Raw genomic sequence first — 22669 nt, 5'->3', positions numbered from 1 at the left:
GATGTCCCACAAGTTGATGTCTTAGGGAGGACCTCTTTGCTAAAATCCACTTCAATGTCCTGTCTCCTTTTTAAATAGAGGAATAGCATGATTTACAGGCTGAAGAGAATAAAGTCAAGTGTGCCAACAGTTGGGGAAACACATTCCCTAGTTTGTCAGGGAAGGAAGAAGCTGAATTACAGAAGCCTAGAAAGGGGAGTTCTTCTTTTGGTCCCAGTGAAAGATGCTTCTAGAACTTTTGGCTTATTGGGAGCCCTGAACCACATTGAAATAACTTGGTGGCGAGTTCAATGGTTCTGGATTGGTGTAGATGGTTTGGAAGACCATCGGCCCCTGGAAAAGATAGGCACAGGAGGTACATTAGTGAGAACCGTGTATACAAAAAGGCCTTTAGACATTCTGGGCAGGAAGGGGAGCCTGAAGGCCCAACTGGTCCCCACACTCTTTGGGGCATGTTTACACCCTCTGAAGGTCCTACAAACTCACGCTGTTGTGTGAATGGCGGAGTAGTTGGTTGCCAAAGTGGGCAGACGTGCAGGCAATGCAGAACTCCAGGAGGCTAAAGATGAACAGCACGGCAGAAGTAACTATTCCAGGGGACTAGAATTAGAAGGAACACAAAGTCATGAGTACTGCCCCGGGAGTGTGAAGTTTGGCCCAAAGCATGGCTTTGCAATGGATCATGGCTAGGGCTTTGAGGAAGTCCTCTAACCTCATCTCAGCCTCGTGTAGAAAATATCTCCCCAGGTTATGTGAGGGTTGAATATGTTTGTAAAAGAATTATTTTAACACTTACTACCTGTGTTCTTCTAAGGGAAACATTGTTTAGGGAAACACCTTGATGAGTTGTTTCAGGTATAGGGCACGAGACCTAAGGATGGGGTCTGGAGTGAGACAGTGAAAGAGTGACACTGTTCTGTGTAGGAAGTGAATAGAAATTTGAGTGTAAGGACAAGCCACAGAGAGGAGAAGGAAATGACGGGACCAGAAGGTGGAGTCTGCAGGAAAAAGGCATCTTGTGAGAAATTAAGACATTACAAAACAGGAATGTCTAACCCCCAGGCATCAGTAGTTACCTCCACCATCCCTCTGAACCTTTAGAGAAAGTCAGCTACTAAAACAACCTTCTTGGCTTGTGACCATGGCATTTTGTGGAGAGAAATAATTGGGACTGTCTTTATAGCTTGGGAAAACAATCAGTAAAAGGATCCCCAAATGGAACTAATTCAGCAGTAGATTTCACGTGAGCACCAGGAGACATCTAAGCCAGGGGTAGGGGGAATGTCTGGCCAGGCCCAAGAAATCATTTGGTCTGGACCTGCCATATCAGTGGTTCTCAACCTTCTGGCCCTTCAAATACAGTTCCTCATGTTGTGACCCAACCATAAAATTATTTTCGTTGCTACTTCATAACTATAATGTTGCTACTGTTATAAATCGTAATATAAATATCTGATATGCAGGATGGTCTTAGGCGACCCCTGTGAAAGGGTCGTTCGACTGCCAAAGAGGTCGCGACTCACAGGTTGAGAACTGCTGTGCCAAAGCATTAGAGGTAAGTTAATTAAATGTTTGACCAAATATAACAGGTTAATTTTTAAGTTGGTAATTTTGTATGGCCTGCAAGTGATGTTATAAATATTCAAATGGGCCTTGGTAGAAAAAAGGTTCCCTACCCCTGAATTCTAAGCCCATCCCTTGCTGTTCTCCAACAATGCTCAGGAAAATGGGGTCTCCCACTGTGTCTGGGGAGAGAGTTTGGGTAGAATCCACTTTATCATAAAAGGACAAGAGATGAATGACCCCAATAACCACATGGATTCCAATTACAGGAAATAATAAATATGAAAGTGAAAGTGCATGGCACATGGTAGGTACCAAACAAATATTTGTCAATTATGATTTTTACAACGGCATTGGTGATAGCTGGCTGCTCAGAGAATCCTCTCTTATGGAAAGACCATTCCTCTTCACTTTCCTTTTCTTCCCTCCCTATTTAGTAAGCATTTATTAAACATCTGTTTGCTACAAATAGCTAAGAAAGCATCCTGAGAGGCACAATCTAATGAGGATGGCAGATAAAGATGTAGATAATTATAATTCAAATCAGACATGGTAAGAGGTATAAATGAGTCAAAAATAGTTTCTCAAGGCACTAAGGAGAGATAGTTTCTCAGTAGAAGATTCAGTGATGTAGGTTTGGACATATTTCCAGGCAAAGGGGATAACAGGATGACGATGTCTCAGTCAAGGAATCACAGAAGCTTAGGGTGAAGGGCCTTTTGCAAATGAAGCTGGTCCTTTTCAAATGTATTTTTAACAACATTCTTTCATAAATAAAACTTTCTAATGGGAGGGGAGATAGAGGCTGGGTGAAAAAGGTGAAGGGATTAAGAAGTACAAATCAACAGTTCTAAAATAGTCACAGGGAAGTAAGTTAAAGTATAGCATGGGGAATGTAGTCAATTATACATTGTAATGACTATGTACGATGTCATGTGGATAAAGTCTTTATCGGGGTGATCACCTCATTAATTATATGTGTCTAATTATTATGCTGTACACCTGAAAATAATATAGTATTGTATGTCAAGTGTATTTGGAAAAAAACAAACACCCTTCCATGAGGGAGAAGGGATCCTCAAGCAACTTAGATAGTTATTATTTGGTGAGCATTAATTCATGCTTATTGAGCCCTTGCAGTAACCCATCCTTGGCTGGCTCATCTTTTGTTAAGCTATGAAGTCCAGCCCTCCTTGTTCAGGACTGAGGCAGGAGGAGGGTAGGTGGCCAGAAGGGAAGAATTCTCTTTCCAAGGTCAGACATGGGCAGAAATGAGATTAGAAGTCAGGTGGTAGTGTCTCTAGCCAGTGTGATGACTGAGAAACTGGTGAAAATGGCTGGATTCTGGATTCATTTTAAAGATGAAACCAGCAGGATTTTGTTGAGGAGTTTGCTGAGAGGTGTGGGAAACAGAGAGCAGGTCAATGATTTCACTAAGTTTTTGTCCTCACTGTCTGCAAGGATGCAGTTGCCATCAAACCTGCAAAAGGCAACCTGAGAGAAGGTCTGGGAAGTAAAATCTAGAGATAAGATTTGAATATGTTAACTTCAAGATAGTGAGTGGACAACTGGATACAAGAGACCAGAGTTTGCAAGAGATATTTTGCGGGAAGCTATGCAACTGAGTCATTTTCATAGAGAAAGTGTTTCAAGTCACCAGACTGGATGACACTGCCAAGGCAGGGAGTAGAGAGAGAAACAGAAGATTGAGGACTGAGCGTGCAGAGAAATGGGGTGGTAGCTGAAGTAACCAAGGAAGGTTGGTTTGTTTTTTAAGATGAAAAAACAAAAGTGTGTTTAGATGCTTATAGAAAATCTGTAGCAAGAGGGGGAAAGTGATGTAGACGATATGTGGGGGCAAGGGAGAGAGAAGTAGCACATGGAGTGATAACCTTGAGTGGGCAGAGAGGACAGGGCTGCTGGGCAGAGGGAGTCATTGAATTTACATGGAACTCATCCATAGCTGCACTTTCAGATCTGTTTGGACCAGTGCCCAGAGGACTTGAGATGTGGTGTAAATGCAAAAACAACACTGGATTTCAAAGATGTGGCACCAAATATGCAAAATATTAAGTTAATAATTTTTTAACCCAAATTACATATTGAAATGACATTTTAGATCAATTGGGTTAAATAAATGTACTGTTAAATTAATTTCATCTGTTACTTTTTTTTCATTTTTAAATGTGGCAACTAGAAAATGTTAAGTCACATATAAGGCTTACATTAGATTTCTATTGGATAGCATGGGTCTATATATAGCAAATGAGAATTGGCTCATTTGTCTATGCATATTCTATGGCTGCTTTCACAATGGGTTAAGTACTTGCAACAGAGACCAGATGGCCTGCAAAGCCTTAACTATTCACTCTCCATCCCTTTTCCGCACACTTTTGCTGAGCCCTTTGTCCACAGTAATGGGCAAGAAGGCAAGCATGTGAGTAGAGGTGCAGCTTGTGGGTACGGTGCATTATCTGTATGATTGCATCTAATTCTCCCAACAATGTCATAAGGTAGGAACTGTATTTTTCTTTTCTTTTTTAAAAAATCTTCATTGTTGAAAGTATTACATATGCCCCTTTTTTCTTCCTTTTGCTTCTTAGAGCCTGCCCCCAACCCCCTATTGTTTGTGTCCATGGGTTATATATATATACAAACAAGTTCTTTGGTTGATCTCTTCCCACCTACCCACCCACCCACTGACCTTTGCCTTCCCTTTGAGATTCAACAGTCTGTTCCATGCTTTTATGTCTCTAGATCTATTTTGTTCATTAGATTCCACATATGAGTGAGATCATGTACTACTTGTCTTTCTCTGACTGTCTTATTTCGCTTAGCATAATATTCTCCAGTTCCTCCATGCTGTCTCAAAGGCTAAGAGATCCTTCCTTTTTACTGCTGCATGGTATTCCATGGTGTAAATGTACCACAACTTTTTTATCCACTCATCTACTGATGGTATTGTTTTATAAAGATAGAAACCAAGACTAAGAAGTCACATGCTTAGAGTAACAGCAATAAAGCTACACACTTGAAACTCTATTCTGATTCTGACAACATCTCTGTTTTCTTTGGTGCTTGGTGAAGAGGCTTGGTGGTCAGGCCCTTCCCATGATTTCCTAAACATAGCTAAGCTGGAACCCAGAGGAGCATTGGCCAAGAGGAATACTCACCACACCCCAGTAAAGATAGTAGTTTGGATAGTAATAATGTAGGGGGTTGATAATCAGATCTGTGATGAACAGCGAGATTCCAACCATAGAACAGACTGCACTGATGATGTTCAAGACCAAGCTGCCATTCAGCTGAAGAAGACACAGAGGGTCAGGATGTGAGAGAAAAATGATTGTAGTTGAGTTGAGCATAGATTAAACTTGTGATTCTTAATGTGAATTCCCAGAATCCTAGTTCTGGAGCAAGAGGTATACTATGCAAAAAAGTAAAATGGTGGTGAATTAGCTTTGAAAACACCTGGGCTGAAAAATGTTAAACAGGTATTTTGTGCAGGACTTCTCAGAGCCTTTAACATGGATTATGGATCTTCCAGAGAGGGGACTACTAAATAGATATTTCCACCCCCCTCCCCCAAGTTTATCTAACCATAAAGTATCTCGTGGGACAAGTATCCCCAAGAATAATCTTTGGGAAACACTTGATCCATTTATCCCCCAGGAGATGGGTAGGAAACTTAACCCAAGTGTCTTGGGATGTGACAGGCTCTGATGCTCCAAAATTCTGGTAAATGTGCAGAAAGGCATGCCCAGACTTGACCTTCCCTATGGAGATTTTAAAATAGATCTCATCTGGTTTGGGACTGGTTCAGTTTGGGGCCCCATGCCCCAGATAACCTGCTTGTGAGAGAAGCAAAGGTACTTTCTTAATCCAGTGCTTGGGGACCACCAAGCCTTGCTCACGCTGATTTACAGAGCTTATTTGGCAGGATTCCTTAGGGAAGCTGCGGTCTGAGCCTCCCCTGGCTTCCCTGTAGAAATGTTGGCACTGGGCTCTGTGTGCTCCAGGCAGTCAGTGCCTGCTCTGCTGGAGGGCAGCCCTGCACCCCAGGTAGCTTTTTGCCTCCTCTTGTAAGATCCTCTTAGGAAAGTTATTCTCTGTCTCTCCACACCCTGATGCCTAAATGAAGTTGGTTTTATTGCCCTTCCTTTCCCCGAGTCTTCTGAACTCTTTCCCCAGTTGTGACTCTGGTCAGGTCCATGTGGTCCTGTAAATGAGCATGCATGTCAGTGCTCTGTGTCTGGTTATAAGCAGGTTCAAGGATGAGGAAGGCATTGTGTGTGAGCTTCTTTCCCCTGTTGTGTGTCTCTCCTAAGGGTCCACAGCTGGGAGAGCCTGTCTCAAGATGGGACTTACCAGGCAAGAAGATCTCGGTAGGTTTTCTGATGCCACTGAGAGGGATCCTGAAATGATGAACTGGCACAGAAGAAAGGGCGTTTAGAAAGAGGTTGGGTCAGGGCCCCACCTTCAGGCTTCTGTGTTTCTTATCACACATATATTCTCTCATAAATGCTAGGATCCTCTACTGGGACCTCCCACTCAACTGAGGAGGGAGAGAGGGAGAGAGAGAGAGAGAGAGAGAGAGAGAGAGAGAGAGAGAGAAGAAGGAGGAGGAGGAGGAGGAGGAAGAGGAGGAGGGAAGGAAGGAGGAGAGGGAGGGAGGAAGGGAGGAAAGAAGGAAAGACTATTTTGCACCCCTGACAGGGCAGTGAATTGGGATAAATATATATTTTAGAATCCACTATACCTGGTTTTAAACTCTAACTTGAAACTCATGTGATCTTGGGTAAGTTATTAATTTCTCTAAGTGTATATTTCCTCTTCAAAAAATTGGAAAAACTATTTGTCTTCCTAATCGTTATTGAGATAATCAGGCCCTTGCATCTAGCATTTGGTATATCTTGCCCATGGTAGATCCTGTACATGGTAGATACTCAATAAAATTTCTCCTTTTCTTGCCTTTTATTTTCCCACATGCACATCTTATTGGCCTCCTAAAAGGATTCACTCAGGCATGGGGGCTCTTGAGGGAAGAAGGAAGGGGTTCCGTATTTTCACTGCTTTTGGATATAAGCCCAACATTAGTCCTTACCTGTCTACAATTTGGTGAGTATCTTTAGTTAATCAGAAAAATGTTGCATTTCTGTGATGGCAAATATCAACTATGAGGGCTACGGGGTAGATTGTGTGCATTTATTTCAACACTGATGTTCTGCAGGCATAGTGGCTGATGGGATTCCCTGCTGTCAGTGACAGTCTGAAGGTCATCAGCTATGGTTTAATGGAAGCTTTGCTCAGCCCTACATGAAGTGCTTTTAACTTTGCCTTACTTAACTCCATGATGGCCCACCAAGCACCATTATTATTCCCAGTTTAAGGAGGTGTGGACTGAGGCTTAAAAATTTTAAAAGACACACCCAAGACCATCCAGAAAATAGCATAACTGGAAATAAAATCCAGGTAATTGACTCCAGATCTCATGTTCTTAACCCTCATCCTGCACTCATTCCACCTCAGAGTAGATGCCTGTGCCTTGGAATGGAAATGGGTAATCACAATGAAAACTTACTCTAGCCACCTGTGCCTTGTAAGAAGAATGCCATTTTTCCTATAAGTGGGAAAATTAGCCTCAATTTTATGTTTTCTGCAGACTTTGTAGGAAAGGAAGGAAACAGAAGGCTAGACTTCTGGTGTCTCTGCTGGTCCTTTTAAGGTGCCTAAGAAGAGGGCCTTTGGTTTGGAGGAGGACCATATGATCTTTAGGAGATAGTCCTGTAGTCAAGAAGGCAATGAAGAGCAAAAGTGCCCTTCAGGGAAAAGGGAGGGTGGTGTCATGAGGGCTGACGGGACCTGAGCAGCCTGGTGGAAGGGGAGATGGCCACCAAGGCCTTTGAAATGCCTTAAGAGAATCTAACACTCAATAGGAACTGTTTTGTGGCTGTAGCATTAGTTTTCTCCATTTTCCCAAACTCCACAGAAGTCTGTTATACACACAGGTGTCTGTGGTTGGCTGAGTTCCAAGTCTGGGTCTGTGCTGAACAGAAAGGGCACTAGGAAGAATGTAAAAGGACCATAAAGGCAATACATTGGAGAAGAGAAAGGACCTGTGGTTCTTAACCTTCTAAGAGGTTCCAGATCACCCTGAGAATGTGATAAAAACTATGGGCTTTTTAGAAAAAAAAATCTAATATGTTACTAAAAAATATTAATCTGTGGATTCCAGGTTGAGTCCCTACTGTTTAATTTTAATGACTGTTCTGTGGCTGGGCAGCCACTCTTAACTCCTGGTGGAAACATTTTTCTTCTTGAGCTCTGGCCTTGGGCTTGCGTTGAAGAACATGTGAGCGCTTGGCTGATGGGTAGAAAAAGGTTTCCTGACCTTTGAGTTGGGCTCATTAGAAAAGGTGCCTGCTGTGGGGCAATGGCACCTTACAGGGCTGTCACTTGGTATATGATCTGAATTTTGTCTCCTTGTAATCCATCTTTTGAAGTCTGAACACCCAGGACCTCCAAATGTGACTGTATAGTTGTTTCCAGACTCACTATAGTTGGCCTTATTTTATTTTATTTTTTTTACTTTACAATGGTGTGAAAATGATATGCATTCAGTAGAAACTGTTCTTTGGATTTTGAATTTTGATCTTTTCCCGGGTGAGTTATATGTGCTAAGATACTCTCTGGTGATGCTGGACAGAAGTAGCCAGCCTCAGCTCCCTGTCAGCCATGTAACCATGAGGGTAAACAACCATTCTCTACAGTGTAGTATTTAATGCACTTTTGACGCAGGATATTTTCAATTTACGATGGATTATTGAGATGTAACCTCATCATTAGTTGAGGAGCATTGTATTTGAAGATAGGGCCTTTAAAGAAGTGATTAAGGTTAAATGAGGTCCTATGGGTTCTCATCCAATATAACAGATGTTCTTATAAGAAGAGATATGAGGACAGAGACACACACAGAGGGAAGACCTTGTGAAGACACAGGAAGGAAGACAGTCACCTACACGCCAAGGAGCGAGGCCTCAGGAGAAACAACCCTGCCCACACCTTGATCTTGGACTTCCAGCATCCAGAACTATGAGATAATAAATGTCTGTTGTTTAGCCACCGAGTCTGTGGTATTTGTTCTGGCTGCCCAAGCAGACTTAATGTTCCTGGTGAATAAAGCCTGAGCTGGGTTCACAGCCCGTGTGCTCTCTTGGCTGGAAAACTTCTGTAGCAAAGGACACAACTTGCCAGTGTGTTGGCACTTTCTGGAACTCACTTGCAGGGCCACTTACATTACTTACCAAGATGCCTCCCCAGAAGGGATAGCCTCCGTAGAATGAGACAGCTGTGTAGCCCCCAGGGATGATGGTCCCCATGATGATGCCCAGGCCAATGTGTATCAGGCCGATCAGGATTTGGATGGCCTGTCAAGGGAGCCAGAAGTTGAGAACTTTGTTTCTGAGGCTGGAGCCTACCCACAGCCCCCCACCCCTCACACTGCTTGGCCTCCTTTTTATTTTAAAAAATATTTCCTTTTCTTGGTCTAAAAAGTTATATGAATAATATAAAAATAAAACTTGCCATAATTTTCCCCAACTCAAAGAATTACAATCTCTTACATTTTGGTGTATAACCCTCCATTGTTTTGTGTGTGTGTGTTTTTTTCCCCCAAAATATATAGTGTATTCAAAATGGCCCTGCATATTTAACTTAATAATATTCCATCCCGAACACGTCCCCATGGTATTAAGTATTCTTTAAACATATGTTTTTTAAGGATTTCCCACATTCCATTGCATGGATGATCTGTGAAGTAGTTGGAACAGAGATATTGGGCAGGTAAGATTGTTTCTGTTTTCATATGATAAACAACACTGCGATAAACATCTTTGTAGATAAGTCTTTGTGCTCATCTGTTATTTTGGTGATATTGTTTAGGATAGAAATTTATCTGCATCTCCCCCATCAATGAATATCTTGAAGTTCAGGGCCTCAGAATGAGATATCATTTGGAAATAGGGTTGCTGCTGATGTAATTAGGTAAAATGAAGTGCACTGGAATAGGGTGGTCCCAATATGACTGCTATCCTTTTAAAGGAATGCCATGTGAAGAGTCACAGGGGCACACAGGAGAATGCCAAGATGGGAGTAATGCTGCCACAAACCAAGGACCTACTGGAAGCTAGGAGACTGGCCTGGAACAGATCCACCCCTTGAGTCTTCAGAGGGAGCATGGCCCCATGGATACTATGATCACAAACTTCTGGCCTCTGGAACGGTGAGACAGTACATTTCTAAGTGTTTTAAGCCACCTCATTTGCAGTACTGTATTATGGCAGCTCTAGGAAACTAATACATATTCTTAGCCAAATGGTATATACACATGCATATGGATATGTATATGTGTATATACTACAAAAATGGCAGTGAATACAAGTACATTATTTCCTTAAATTTGCACAAATGGTAGCAAATTACATGCCATGTCTGCTCTTAACCCTCTTATCCGCGCCCCCCCCCCCCCCCCCCATTAATTATATAGCTTGTGGGTATGTCCATATCATTGTACAAGGAGGTTTCTTTTTTTAGCTCCACATTTCTTTCTTTGGATGTGCAATACATTGATATAACCAGTATTACATTGATGGGTATTTCAGTTATTTCTGTTCTTTTTCTATCACAAGACATGCTGCAATAAAAAACCTCATACATGTCATATTTCTCGTGTGTCCCGGCATGGCTGCAGGACAAAGTCTCATAAATGGGATTATTGGGTATTTTTATATCGTTTGACATTACTATGAGTAGTATATGGGGGTGGAGCTAGGATTTCAACCTGAGCATCCTGGATCAGAATCCATGGTCATCATTCAACCATGCAATGAAATGGGCTTCCCCTTTTCCCACACAGGACAGCCATTTTGGGGGAACATCAGTGTGAGCTCTTATCTTGTTCCCATTGGAGAAAGATTCCATTCAAACAAATTGGGTTTAGAATCCACCTTTTGTCTGGCTGGACCCACCTTCTTCCAGAGGCCAGATGGGTCAACATGGATTCTGGCAACAGGACCAACATTCCAATTTACTGCTTCTTTGTTGCTTTTCCTTCTCTTTCCTAAAATGCCCAAGATAGATAGATAGATAGCTGATGATGCTACACAGCTGAGTTTTTTAATAGACCTGAGTTTGGCAAGGCTGGGTCAACTCCAGCCCCACTTGCTGAATTTGGAGTTTCTGTGTTTCTAAGCCTCCTTCCCTGCACTGATTCCAGCCATGTGGCCAGTGCACGCAGTGTGAAATCTCACTTACCCCTAAAACCTTGCCGTCTTTAAAGGATCTCTGGTCAGGTTGCGTATATACAGGCGGCTCCAAACCAGGTAGGTTCCCAGAAATTGTGTGGACTTGGGGCTGGTTGAGTGGATATTGGGGCACCTGAGACATGCTTCCTGGGATCACAGGATACCCATTGTGGGGTGCCATCACAAACACAGTATTGGCCTGGGGGCCGGCTGAAGTCATTGAATTCATGCTGCTAAAAAATAAATGCAATAGAGTCATCTCTCACATGTGCACTAATATTTACATTGAAAAGATGAGCATCTCAACACCCTATGAGTTTATTAATTCTTTTTTAGAGATATTAGATAGCAGTTAGAGAGCACTTTCAAAAATCAATCACAAGAAAACAAGTGAAAAAATACACAAAGATATGTAGGGTAAATAATGTGTTACTAAACAATGAATGGGTTAACAATGAGATCAAGAAAAAAAATAAAAAGATACATTGAAAAAAATGAAAATGAGAACACAACAACCAAAAATCTATGGGACACAGGGAAAGCAGTCCTAGGAGCAAAATTCATAGCATTACAGGCTTACCTCAAGAAACAAGAAAAATCTCAAATAAAAAATATAACTTTATACTTAAGAAACTGAAAAAAGAACAAGCAAATCCCAAAGTGAGTAGAAGGACAGGATAGAAATAATAAAAACCAGAGGTGAAATAAATAGAGTTGGAAAAAAAATACAAAAGATCAGTGAAACCAAGAGCAGGTCCTGTGAAAATATAAAGATCAACAAATCTATAAGTAGACTCCTCAAGAAAAAAAGAGAGAGGCCCTAGCTGGTTTGTCTCAGTGGTTAGAGGTCCCGCCTATGGACTGAAAGGCTCCAGGTTCAATTCCAGTAAGGGGCACATGCCTGGGTTGCAGGCTCAATCCCCAGTAGGGGCCATGCAGGAGGCAGCCAATCAATGATTCTCTCTCATCATTGATGTTTCTATCTCTTTCTCCCTCTACCTTCCTCTCTGAAATCAAAAAAAATATATTAAAGAGAGAGAGAGAGAGAGAGAGAGAACCCAAATAAATAAAATCAGACATGAAAGAGGAGAAGTAACAATGGACACAAAAGAAACACAAAGGATTGTAAGAACAACATTATGAACAACTATATGCCAACAAATTGGACAATCTCCCAGACACGTATAATTTTCCAAAAACAGAATCAGGAAGAATCAGATAATCTGAATAGACAGATCACAACCAGTGAAACTGAGGGAGTAATAAAAAAAATCTCAACAAACCAAAGTCCTGAACCTGCTGGGCTTCACAGGTGAATTTTACCAAACATTCAAAGAACTGACACCTAGCTTTCTGAAACTATGCCAAAAAATTCAAGAGGAGGTAAGACTCCTAAGCTCATTTTACAAGGCCAGCATTATCTTAATTCCAAAACCATATAAAGACACTACAAAGAAAGAAAATTATAGGTAAATATCCCTGATGAGCATAGATGCTAAAATTCTCAGTAAAGTATTAGCAAATCAGATCCAGCAATACATTAAAAAGATCATACACCATGCTCAAGTGCGATTTATTCCAGGGGTGCAAAGTAAGTACAATATCCACAAACCAATAAGTGTGGTATACCACATAAACAATATGATCATATCAATAAATGCACAAAAAGCATTTGATAAAATCCAGTACCCATTTATGATAAGAACTCTCAGTAAAGTGAGAATAGAGGCAACATATCTCAACATAATACAGACCATATATGACAAACCCATAGCCAACATCATACTCAATGGGCAAAAACTAAAAGTGTTTTCCCTCAGATCAGGAACACAGGGATGTCTGCTTTCACCATGCTTATTCAACATAGCACTGGAAGTGCTAGCCTCAGTGATCAGAAAAGAAGAAGAAATAAAAGGCATCCAAATTGGAAAGGAAGAAGTAAAACTCTCATTATTTCCAGATGGCATGATACTGTACATAAAAAAAACCTAAAGACCACCAAAAAACTAGATTTAATAAATGAATTTAGAAACGTAGCAGGATACAAAATTAACACCCCAAAATCCATGGCATTTTTATACACCAACTAAAGGCCTGGTGCACGAATTCGTGCACCAGTGCAGTCCCTCGGCCTGGCCTGTGGGATTGGGCCAAAACCAGCTCTCTGACATCCCCCGAGTGGTACCAGATTGTGAGAGGGTGCAGGACAGCCCGAGGGTGCACAATCGGGGCCGGACAGGGATTGCAGGAGTGCTCCAGGGCATGTCCGGCCCATCTTGCTCAGTCCCAATGGGCCGGACCCCAGCAGCAAGTTCACCTACTGGTCAGAGCATCTTCCCCCTGGTGGCCAGTGCACATCATAGTGAGTGGTTGAGTGGCCTTAGCATATCATTAGCATATTATACTTTGATTGGTTGAACAGCCAACTGGATGACGGGACACTTAGCATAGTAGGCTTTTATTATGTAGGATAATGAACTCTCAGAAAGGGAAACTAAAAAAAAAGACCCATTTACCATTGCAACAAAAAAATCGATATACTTAAGAATAAACTTAACCAAGGAGCTAAAAGACCTGTATTCTGAAAACTACAGGCTGTTAAGAAAAGAGGTAGAGGAAGATATAAACAAGTGGAAAAATATACTACTTTATGGATTGGTAGAATCAACATCGTTAAAATGTCCATACTACCCAAAGTAACCTACAGATTCAATGCAATTTCTATTAAAACACCAACGGCATATTTCACAGACCTAGAACAAACACTCCAAAAATTTAAATGGAACCACAAAAGACCCCAAATACGCCACAGCAATCTTGAGAAAGAAGAACAGTTAGAGGAATCATGATATCAAACCACACTACAAGGCTGAATGAGATTGGTGAAGGGATTAAGCAAAGAGAAAAAAAAAGACTCCTGAGCACAGACATAGTATGGAGACTGCGAGAGGAAAGCGGGGTAGAGGGAGGTAGAAGAGGATAAAAGGGGGATAAATGGTGATGGAAGGAGAGTTGACTTGAGTGGTAAACATACAATGCAATATACAGATGATGTATTGTAAAAATGTATACCTGAAACCTGTATAATTTTATTAACCAATGTCACCCCAATTAACTGGATAAAAATTTTAATTAATAAACAAAACAAGTACATCCTGAATCCTCACATCCACCCAGTTTTACATGTGAGAAAACTAAAGCCCAAAGTGGATAAGTACTACAGAGGGCATTTGTGTATCTCTCATCATTCCTAGCAGGGTGCTTTGCACATAGTGGTACTTGAACATTGCAGAGCTAGAGTCTCCTGGAAAACAGTGAGTCAAATTCTCTCAATTTCTGAAAAAAGTAAACTGAGGCTGGGAGTGTGGACATGAATTCCCCTAGGTCCCAGCCGTGTAAATATTCGTTAAATGGAGATCCTTATCCTCCAAGGAAGCCCATTGCCAGGGCTGAGTATATTCACTGGAGGGTTCATGCTGCTCAATGTTCTAGGTCACTTGTGAATTCTGGTCTGGTTTTAAAAATTTCTTTCTCATTTCTTCTTTTTTTTTAAGAGATACAAAGTAAGTTAAATTTACTTTGCTTATTCCATTGTGCATTTCATTTGAATTCAGAACTCTTGTTTCATGCAGGAAATTTAGAGAAAAAGTAACATACCCGGAAGCAACTTTTAAATAAACCTTAGGTAGAGGTAATGACTCACAGAATCCCATATATGCAGCATAATAGAAATAGATTTGAAGACAGGATGGTATAATACATCCTCAGAAATACTCAAGTTGGCACCTCTGCTGATTAGCCATGTTGATAGGGCTCTCAGTTGTAGAACATTCTAAAATGATATCACACAGAATTGAGTCTCCTATCTGAGAGAGTGCATTCATTTTATCAGGTGAGATTTATAGTCTACTAGAGGCCCGGTGCACGAATTTGCGTACCAGTGGGGTCCCTCAGCCTGGCCTGCGGGATCAGGCCAAAACCAGCTCTCTGACATCTCCCAAGTGGTCCTGGATTATGAGAGGGTGCAGACCAAGCCAAGGTTCCCCACCAGTGCACGATCGGGGCTGGGGAAGGACGCGGGAGGTTGGCCATCCGGGGAGGGACCATGGGAGGGTCCAGGGCATGTCCAGCCCGTCTCGCTCAGTCCCGATTGGCTGGACCCCAGCAGCAAGCTAACCTATCATTCGGAGCATCTTCCCTCTGGTGGTCAGTGCATGTCATAGTGACTAGTCGACTGTCTGTCCTGTGGTGGTCAGTTCATGTTATAGCGAGTGGTTGAGCAGCCTTAGCATATCATTAGCATATTATGCTTTGATTGGTTGAACGGATGAGCATACACTTAGCACATTAAGCTTTTATTATATAGGATTTTCCCATTCTTCAGACACTGCTTGCACTTTCTCCTCAGTACAAACCAATATACATATATTTACTAATGTACTTTACCCTCTCTATAAGAGTCTAAGATCCTAAACAACAGTGACAACATTTGTTAGTTACTAGAGGCCTGATGCATGAAATTCGTACAAGGGCCTTGGCCCCGGCCCCCGCCCAGCACAGGTTTGGATGGAAAGGCGTCCAAAAGGATGTCTGGTCTAATTAGCATATTACGCTTTTATTATATAGATAACAGCTATCTGATAAGTAACTTCATATCATATCACTTTCACTATAGTTTTTTTCTAAGCTGCTCTCACAGATCTTTATACACATAGACCTTAATTTTTATAATAACTCTGTGGGGGAGATAAATATAGTACTACTCTTGTTTTATAGAGAAGGCAACTAAAGATAAAGAACTCTTGTTTCACACAGGAACTTTAGAGAAAAAGTTAAAGCGAATTGTAGTAACATACCCGGAAGCAACTCAATTTCCAATTTAGGGTCCTATGAAGCAGAGAATTTGAACAATTTCTCTGGCCACAAAGTCTTCCTGATTTTTCTTAAAGGATAGCACTTTGTATTAGAAATTATAAATTTAGCAGCTTCAAACAGAATTCATTTATTAGCTCATGTCTGTGTAGGTCAGAAGTCTGGCATGGCATGGCTGGGGTTCCTAATCAGGGTTTGACAAGTCTGAGAGCAAAGTGTCTAACCAGACTGAATTTTTCTTTCTCCTTTTTGGGAACAGAACCCCAAAAGCTAGTACAATAAACCCTGCAATGGGCTCTTACCCACATCCAGAGTTATCGTAAGTATCATGTGGCAGGAAAACCTTATCAGCATCCCTGAGCTACAGATAGAAAACTTTAGATTAGGTATACTCACTTTGTTCTGCCCGTGGCTGTCTCTCTTGCTTCTCTTCCCCCTGGCTTGTTGTGGGCAACTTGCTTTTCCCTGGAAAGAACAAACACACTGGTCTCAGGTGGTTGGTATGTTTAGAAAGATCCAAAGTCCTTCTCCTAGGTGCAGCTGCCTAGAACTCAGCTTCCCCACCCACATTTACTTCCTGTAATTGACAAGGAACCAATTAACCTCAGTTCAATTGGGTAAGTGTTAAATGGTATCCTGTGGAGAAGAAAAGGTTTGCTTGGTGCCTTGGGAGAAACACACAGGAATTGATCAGGTCTCTTTTTTGGGGAACCAAAATAAGACACCCACTGTCTTGGTTTTAGAAAGAACTGCCAAGAATAAGAGAAGATGAGACTAAAGACTGAAATTGATATGGCGGCTGTGTGTCTAGTTTAACCCTTCTCACACATCAAATGCTGTTCATGTCCCTTCTATGGCACCCCTGTCAGTTCTGAACACTTTCAGGAGTGAGAACTTGTAGGTACTCAAAGTTCTCTTGTTAGAGAAAGGTAGTACTGTGAATGGATTATCGTCCCTCTTCACCTAGAGAGAATCGAGTATCCCTGTAAGATTGTCTCTTTACACTGATCCCACCCAAAAGTATGCTCTGGGTAAGCATACTTTTGTGCATTCTTGTATTACTTAAGATCCCGGAAGAAAATAGAAGGCAGTGTTAACATGCTTAATTGAAGAAAGATTAGTGAAGGACCTATTTACAGAAGTCTCAGCAGGTTCATGGGGGACCAAAAGGTCTGTTGACACACTTGGGAACCAATAATAGAAGGAAGCTGTTTCCCTAAGACTTAAGGGACAAGGGGCACAAACCATGTTACTATAGCAGCAAGAGCTGTAGTCAAGGATGTGAGCTGCCTAATAGTGTTACAAGATTCCAGGGCAGGAGGAATAGGGAAACTGAAACAGGAAAGTTAAAATAAGGCCAAACAGTGTGGGCAATTTGCAGCCAGCTTGTAACTAGCAAGCCATTATCTTCCCCACCCAAGGAAACAGAGAAAATGGTTAAAAACAAACAAACAAAAAAACCTCCCTAATGAGAGAATGCAGAAAGGGAGGGAGAAAGGGGAAAGGAAAAAAGGCCATTTTACTCCCTAAGCAGAGACACCAGCAGTCTCAAGGCTTGGCAAGATAAAGTTGTCAGGTGCTTTTCATGAATTGTGGGAAGGCCACAACAAGGTAAAAAAGGGGACCTTGAGATTTAATCTGTACCAAAATATTCAGCAGAGGAATTTTGAAGCCTATAGACAGGAGGGTATATAACACCTCAGACCCAACTTGCTCTTCAGACTAGCTGAGAGCCCATCTATACTTCATAAGCCAGATTTGTAGGTTTGCTTGCCTTGCTGTTGCTTTTTTCAATAAAGATGCATGCTTTAATTGCTTTAGTAAATTGGCTTTTCACAACTCAGTCAAGGTCTCTCGTATAAATTCACTTATATGAGAAGACAAGGATCCGGGTTGGGGATAGTCCTCTCCCACAGGCTCAGGGGGCTGTCCCATCTGGTAACACCTCTCTGGTGTGGGTGAGAGGTGCCTATAACAATAAGAGCTGAGGTCTTTAGACAGAGGAACTCAGCTACTGTGACCAGAAAACGAAGGGTGAACTCTGACTTCTTTCTCCTCCTGAAGTCCAATTTCATTGGCTAAACCACCAGAAGGATCAAACAAAGGTGTGTAGGTGAGTCTGTTCACAGAAGGTACAGAGTTCAGGGTACAGAGCAGGGTAGGGAAGGGTGGTGCTGGCTATGTTTTGCCTGCCTTGCCTTATCTCCCCTCCATCCTTCTCCATGCTCTTGTGTCCCTGGGGACTAATATTTATATGGGTTTCATCAACGGGAACTCTTGCCCTATGGCTTCCGATTGATTTCAAATAATAGGACACCCTATTAGAGGACTGGAGGAGAGAAAGGGCCTATAATTTATTTTCTTAGTTTCCTCCTTGTAGTGTTGTCAAGGTCCCTTGACCAAAGGTCACCACTTATGTTAGCGATCCTCTCCATGTGACTTCCTCCTTCTGAGGTGCAGGGAACCAGTCTTTTCACCTACCTCTTCAGGCTTAGAGGATTATGATTTGCTTCTGCTCTTAACAACTTGGGGGTATTATTCCATCACTTGGGATTTCTCTACATCCTGCCCACATTCGGAGGAAGCCTGTATAAAATGCCCCTCCAGGTACCCTATTTGAATGTTCCATTACAGTCTTATCAGTTACCTGACTGCTCTAACAGCAGAAAATGGATCTGGATGGGCAAATCGGGACTTGTTTGCTTCCTTGGTCTCCCCCACACTGCCCCAAATGGAGGCAAATATGATATGTATGGCTATTTTTTATTTAAAGGGAAAACTTGGAGGCCTCCTCATGCAAATTAACACAGGGCTCCTAATAAATACCTGATGACTTGTCCTCCCCTGGAGAAGACTGGTTCATAGAAAGCTCAGGGCAATGGTGTGAGTATGACTTTTTTCCTGTTGAATGGATACAATTTTCTACCTTGTGGATAAAAAGCAGCGCATATAATCTCCAACTCACCTTATAATTAAATTTTTATCATTGTTAGAGCAAGTTATTTTCCCTCTGTGAAAATCCTTGTGAATTGAGAGCTGGTTGTTGGACTCCAATAGGATATTAGGATGTCAGTAGGGACCAATCTTTTTTATTTAGAGCACTAGAGTTCCAATGCATGAAATTCATGCAAGAGTAGGCCTTCTTTCCCCCAACTGCTGGCACCGGCTTCCCTCTGGCACCCAAGACCCAGGTTTCCCTCGAAGCCCCAGCTTTGTCCATAAGGTCATCTGGAAGGACGTCAGGTCTAATTAGCATATTATGTTTTTATTATTATAGATTATATCTGTAGGACCTGCATATTTTCCAAGAAAAGAACATTGAAGGGAACCAAGATGTATAGAGGTAAATCTGTTAATGTTCTGGAATTCTCAAATTTGAAAGCCTAGTTTCTTCTGGCCCCCAAAAAATGCAAACATTTATAATTCTAATGTCTATTTCTAAGCCAGACTTGTGAAGGATGGAGAAGGAAACATTTTCTTCAGAAGGCTTCCTTTGAATTGGATATTTAAACATTGGGTTGATATTCCATCCTTGGAGGGTATCCTATCCTATATAATAAAAGCCTAATATGCAAATTGACTGAATGGCAGAATGACTGATTGCTATGATGTGCACTGACCACCAGGGGGCAGATGCTCAATGCAGGAGCTGCCCCCAGGCCAGCCAAGGCAGGTGCCACAGGGGCCCCCCCGATAGCCCCCCCGGTCACCCCACAGATCGGCCCTGATTGCCAGCCATGCCTAGGGACTCTACCTGTGCATGAATTTCATGCCTCAGGCCTCTAGTGAAAGAATAAAGCTTGTAAAGTCTCTCAGAGCAGTGCAGCTTTATTTTGATGGGTTTCAAGAAACTATTTAGCACTTTTATGCAAATATAATGTCAAGGCTTTCCAAAACTCCTAAGAAGATAAACCTACTTATAATGGTCTGAGCCCAGAGCCTAATGAATAATTTTCATGGCCTTATCCTATATCAAAGTTTGCAGCAATGTAGCTGCCACATATTTGGCTCTACTGGAGACTTCAAGTCCCAAGAATGATTCACCATGTAAAATAATAGGAGAAAAGGCAATGACACTTATGTTTAATACAGACACCAATACAGCATAATCATATCAGTCTCTATTTGTAACTATCTCATGCAAACAGGTAACAGAACAGAGCTCAGGCACTTTTGACATAAAATCAATTATGAAATTGGAATGAACATGTGAAATACAGGAGTTCATTTACTTTTATTGAACTCTAAAAAGCAATAACGAAGATGTTTTAAAAAATACTTCATATTATTGCCATCTGTGTTCCTTAATCTTATGTGTCAATTGACTGGGTCACAGGGTGCCCAGATAGCTGGTTAAACATAATAGCCAGGTATTTCCCTGAGGATGTTTCCAGGAGTGATAACCATTTGAATTGGAGAACTTAGTAAAGCAGATGGCCCTCCCTAATGTGGATGAACCTCATCCAATCCACTGAAGGCTTGAATAAAACAAAAAGGCAGAGGAAGGTTGAATTTGCTCTCTGCCTGACTGCTTGAGCTGGAACATTGTCCTTCTGCCCTCCGCACTACTGGCTCTCAAACTTTCAGACTCAGACTGGCATCTACACAAACAATTCTATGGCTTTCATGTTTTCAAATTATACCAGCAGCTTTCCTATTTCGTGAGTCTGCAGCATGCAGAGACCAGATTGTGGGACTTCTTAACCTCAACTGTCAGGTGAGCCAACACCTTATAATAAATCTCTTTTATATAAATACTAGAGGCCCTATGCACGAAATTCATGCACTGGGGAGGGTGTCCCTCAGTCCAACCTGTACCCTCTCCAATCGGGGACCCCTCAGGGGATGTCCGACTGCTGGTTTAGGCCTGATCCCTGTGGTATCGGGTCTAAACCAGCAGTTGGATATCCCTCTCACGATCCAGGACTGCTGGCTCTCAACCGCTTGCCTGCCTGCCTGCCTGATTTCCCCTAATTGATTCTGCCTGCCAGCCTGATCATTCCCTAACCACTCCCCTGTCAGCCTGATTGATGCCTAACTTCTCCCCTGCCGGCCTGATCACCCCCAACTGCCCTCCCCTGCTGGCCCGGTTGCCCCCAACTGCCCTCTCCTGCTGGCCTGGTACCCCTCAACTGCCCTCCCCAGCTGGCCTGGTCACCCCCAACTGCCCTCCCCTGCTGGCCTGATCTTCCCCAACTACCCTCCCCTGCTGGCCATCTTGTGGCGGCAATCTTTTGTCCACATGGGGGCGGCCATCTTGAGTGTTGGAGTGATGGTCAATTTGCATATTACTCTTTCATTAGATAGGATCTATCTATCTATCTATCTATCTATCTATCTATCTATCTATCTATGTATCTGTCTATCTATCTATATTATATGTTGTTGCTTTGAAGAACCCTGTACATACATTTTAATATTTTAAACATAATAATTAAAAAATCTCTATTGTGAATATTACCTATTGAAATTATATATTTGGGTTTCCCTGTTGTTTTTCAGTCTTACTCTGAGGGTATCTCCAGGGCTCTACCATACAACTTCGGCAAAGCCTCTTTTATAACCATTTCTTCTTCCAGCACATTCTGATACCCCATTGCTTTTTGAAGGTAATGGTACCCAAGATAACGTTAAGATCATCATGTGAACATATATCTCAACATATGGTGAGGTCTCTCATGGTGCACATATTTTCTAGAATATTTTCACTTCCCCTTCCTATGCCATAACAAAGGGATTGATATTATATTTGCCTTGGTTAATTATGAAAATATTCATGTTCTCTACTTCCACATTCTGTAATTGGACTTGATGTGCCTACACAGGTTAATATTTTATTCTTCTTTCTTCTATATTAGACTAATAAGTCTACTCCTTTATAACTTTATTCAGTTATTTGTTCATTACAGTAGTAATTATTATTCATACCTCTGCTCTTTTTTTTCACAGATGCCTTCTTTTTCTGACTTAAACACAAGTGGCATTGCCTTTTAGGTGTAGAGTTAGATTGTTTGAGATTTTTTTCTTGCTTCTTGAGGTAGGCTTGTAATGCTATGAACTTCCCTCTCAGGACTCCTTTTGCGGTGCCCCATAGATTTTTGGGTTGGTCTGTGTGTATTTTCATTTGTTTCCAGGTAATTTTTTATTTCTTCCTTGATCTCATTGTTAACCAATTCATTGTTCATAACATGCTATTAAGCTTCCATGTGTTTGAATGTTTTCCAGTTTTTTTTTTATTGTAGTTGAATTCTAGTTTCATGAATTTGTTAAGACTTATTTTTGTGTCCTAAAATGTGGTCTATCTTTGAGAATGTTCCAGGTGCACTTGAGAAGAATATATAGTCTGCTGCTTTCGAATGAATTTTCTTTAAATATCATTTAAATGCATCCAATTGAATATGTCATTTAAGGTGGCTGTTGCCTTTTTCATTTTTTGTCTGGAAGATTATCCATGGATGATAGTGGAGTGTTAAAATGCCCTACTATGACTGTATTGCTGTCAATATCTCCATTACAGTCCATCAAGACTTTATTTATATATTTAGAGACTCCTAGATCGGCCCTGATTGCCAGCCATGCCTAGGGACTCTACCTGTGCATGAATTTCATGCCTCAGGCCTCTAGTGAAAGAATAAAGCTTGTAAAGTCTCTCAGAGCAGTGCAGCTTTATTTTGATGGGTTTCAAGAAACTATTTAGCACTTTTATGCAAATATAATGTCAAGGCTTTCCAAAACTCCTAAGAAGATAAACCTACTTATAATGGTCTGAGCCCAGAGCCTAATGAATAATTTTCATGGCCTTATCCTATATCAAAGTTTGCAGCAATGTAGCTGCCACATATTTGGCTCTACTGGAGACTTCAAGTCCCAAGAATGATTCACCATGTAAAATAATAGGAGAAAAGGCAATGACACTTATGTTTAATACAGAC

At 41.5% G+C, this 22669-nt stretch overlaps 1 protein-coding gene across 1 annotated transcript; it reads right to left on the bottom strand.

Moving 5' to 3' along the window:
• Positions 1–243: 243 nt before the first annotated feature.
• Positions 244–16207, bottom strand: LOC102246809 (membrane-spanning 4-domains subfamily A member 8-like). The gene is made up of 7 exons (XM_014534957.1): positions 16134–16207; positions 10876–11098; positions 8868–8990; positions 5932–5991; positions 4737–4868; positions 487–600; positions 244–333 (listed from the first exon to the last, which is right to left on the bottom strand). The coding sequence occupies exons 2-7, from the start codon at positions 11092–11094 to the stop codon at positions 244–246; spliced, it is 738 nt and encodes a 245-aa protein (XP_014390443.1). The 5' UTR covers positions 11095–11098; positions 16134–16207.
• Positions 16208–22669: the final 6462 nt, after the last annotated feature.

Source organism: Myotis brandtii, unplaced genomic scaffold (assembly GCF_000412655.1).
Source record: "Myotis brandtii unplaced genomic scaffold, ASM41265v1 scaffold1341, whole genome shotgun sequence".
Taxonomy (NCBI): Eukaryota; Metazoa; Chordata; class Mammalia; order Chiroptera; family Vespertilionidae; genus Myotis; species Myotis brandtii.
Note: the sequence above shows the minus strand (reverse complement) of the source record. Positions and strands in the feature narration are given on the sequence as shown.

Excerpts from the sequence above, each read along its gene's own strand:
- LOC102246809 (XM_014534957.1), bottom strand. The coding sequence starts at position 11,094 with ATGAATTCAATGACTTCAGCCGGCCCCCAGGCCAATACTGTGTTTGTG. Across the intron at positions 8,991-10,875 it reads AAGACGGCAAGGTTTTAGGG|GCCATCCAAATCCTGATCGG; the intron begins GTAAGTGAGATT and ends CTCCCTTGACAG. Across the intron at positions 4,869-5,931 it reads TACCGAGATCTTCTTGCCTG|CTGAATGGCAGCTTGGTCTT; the intron begins GTAAGTCCCATC and ends TGTCTTCTTCAG.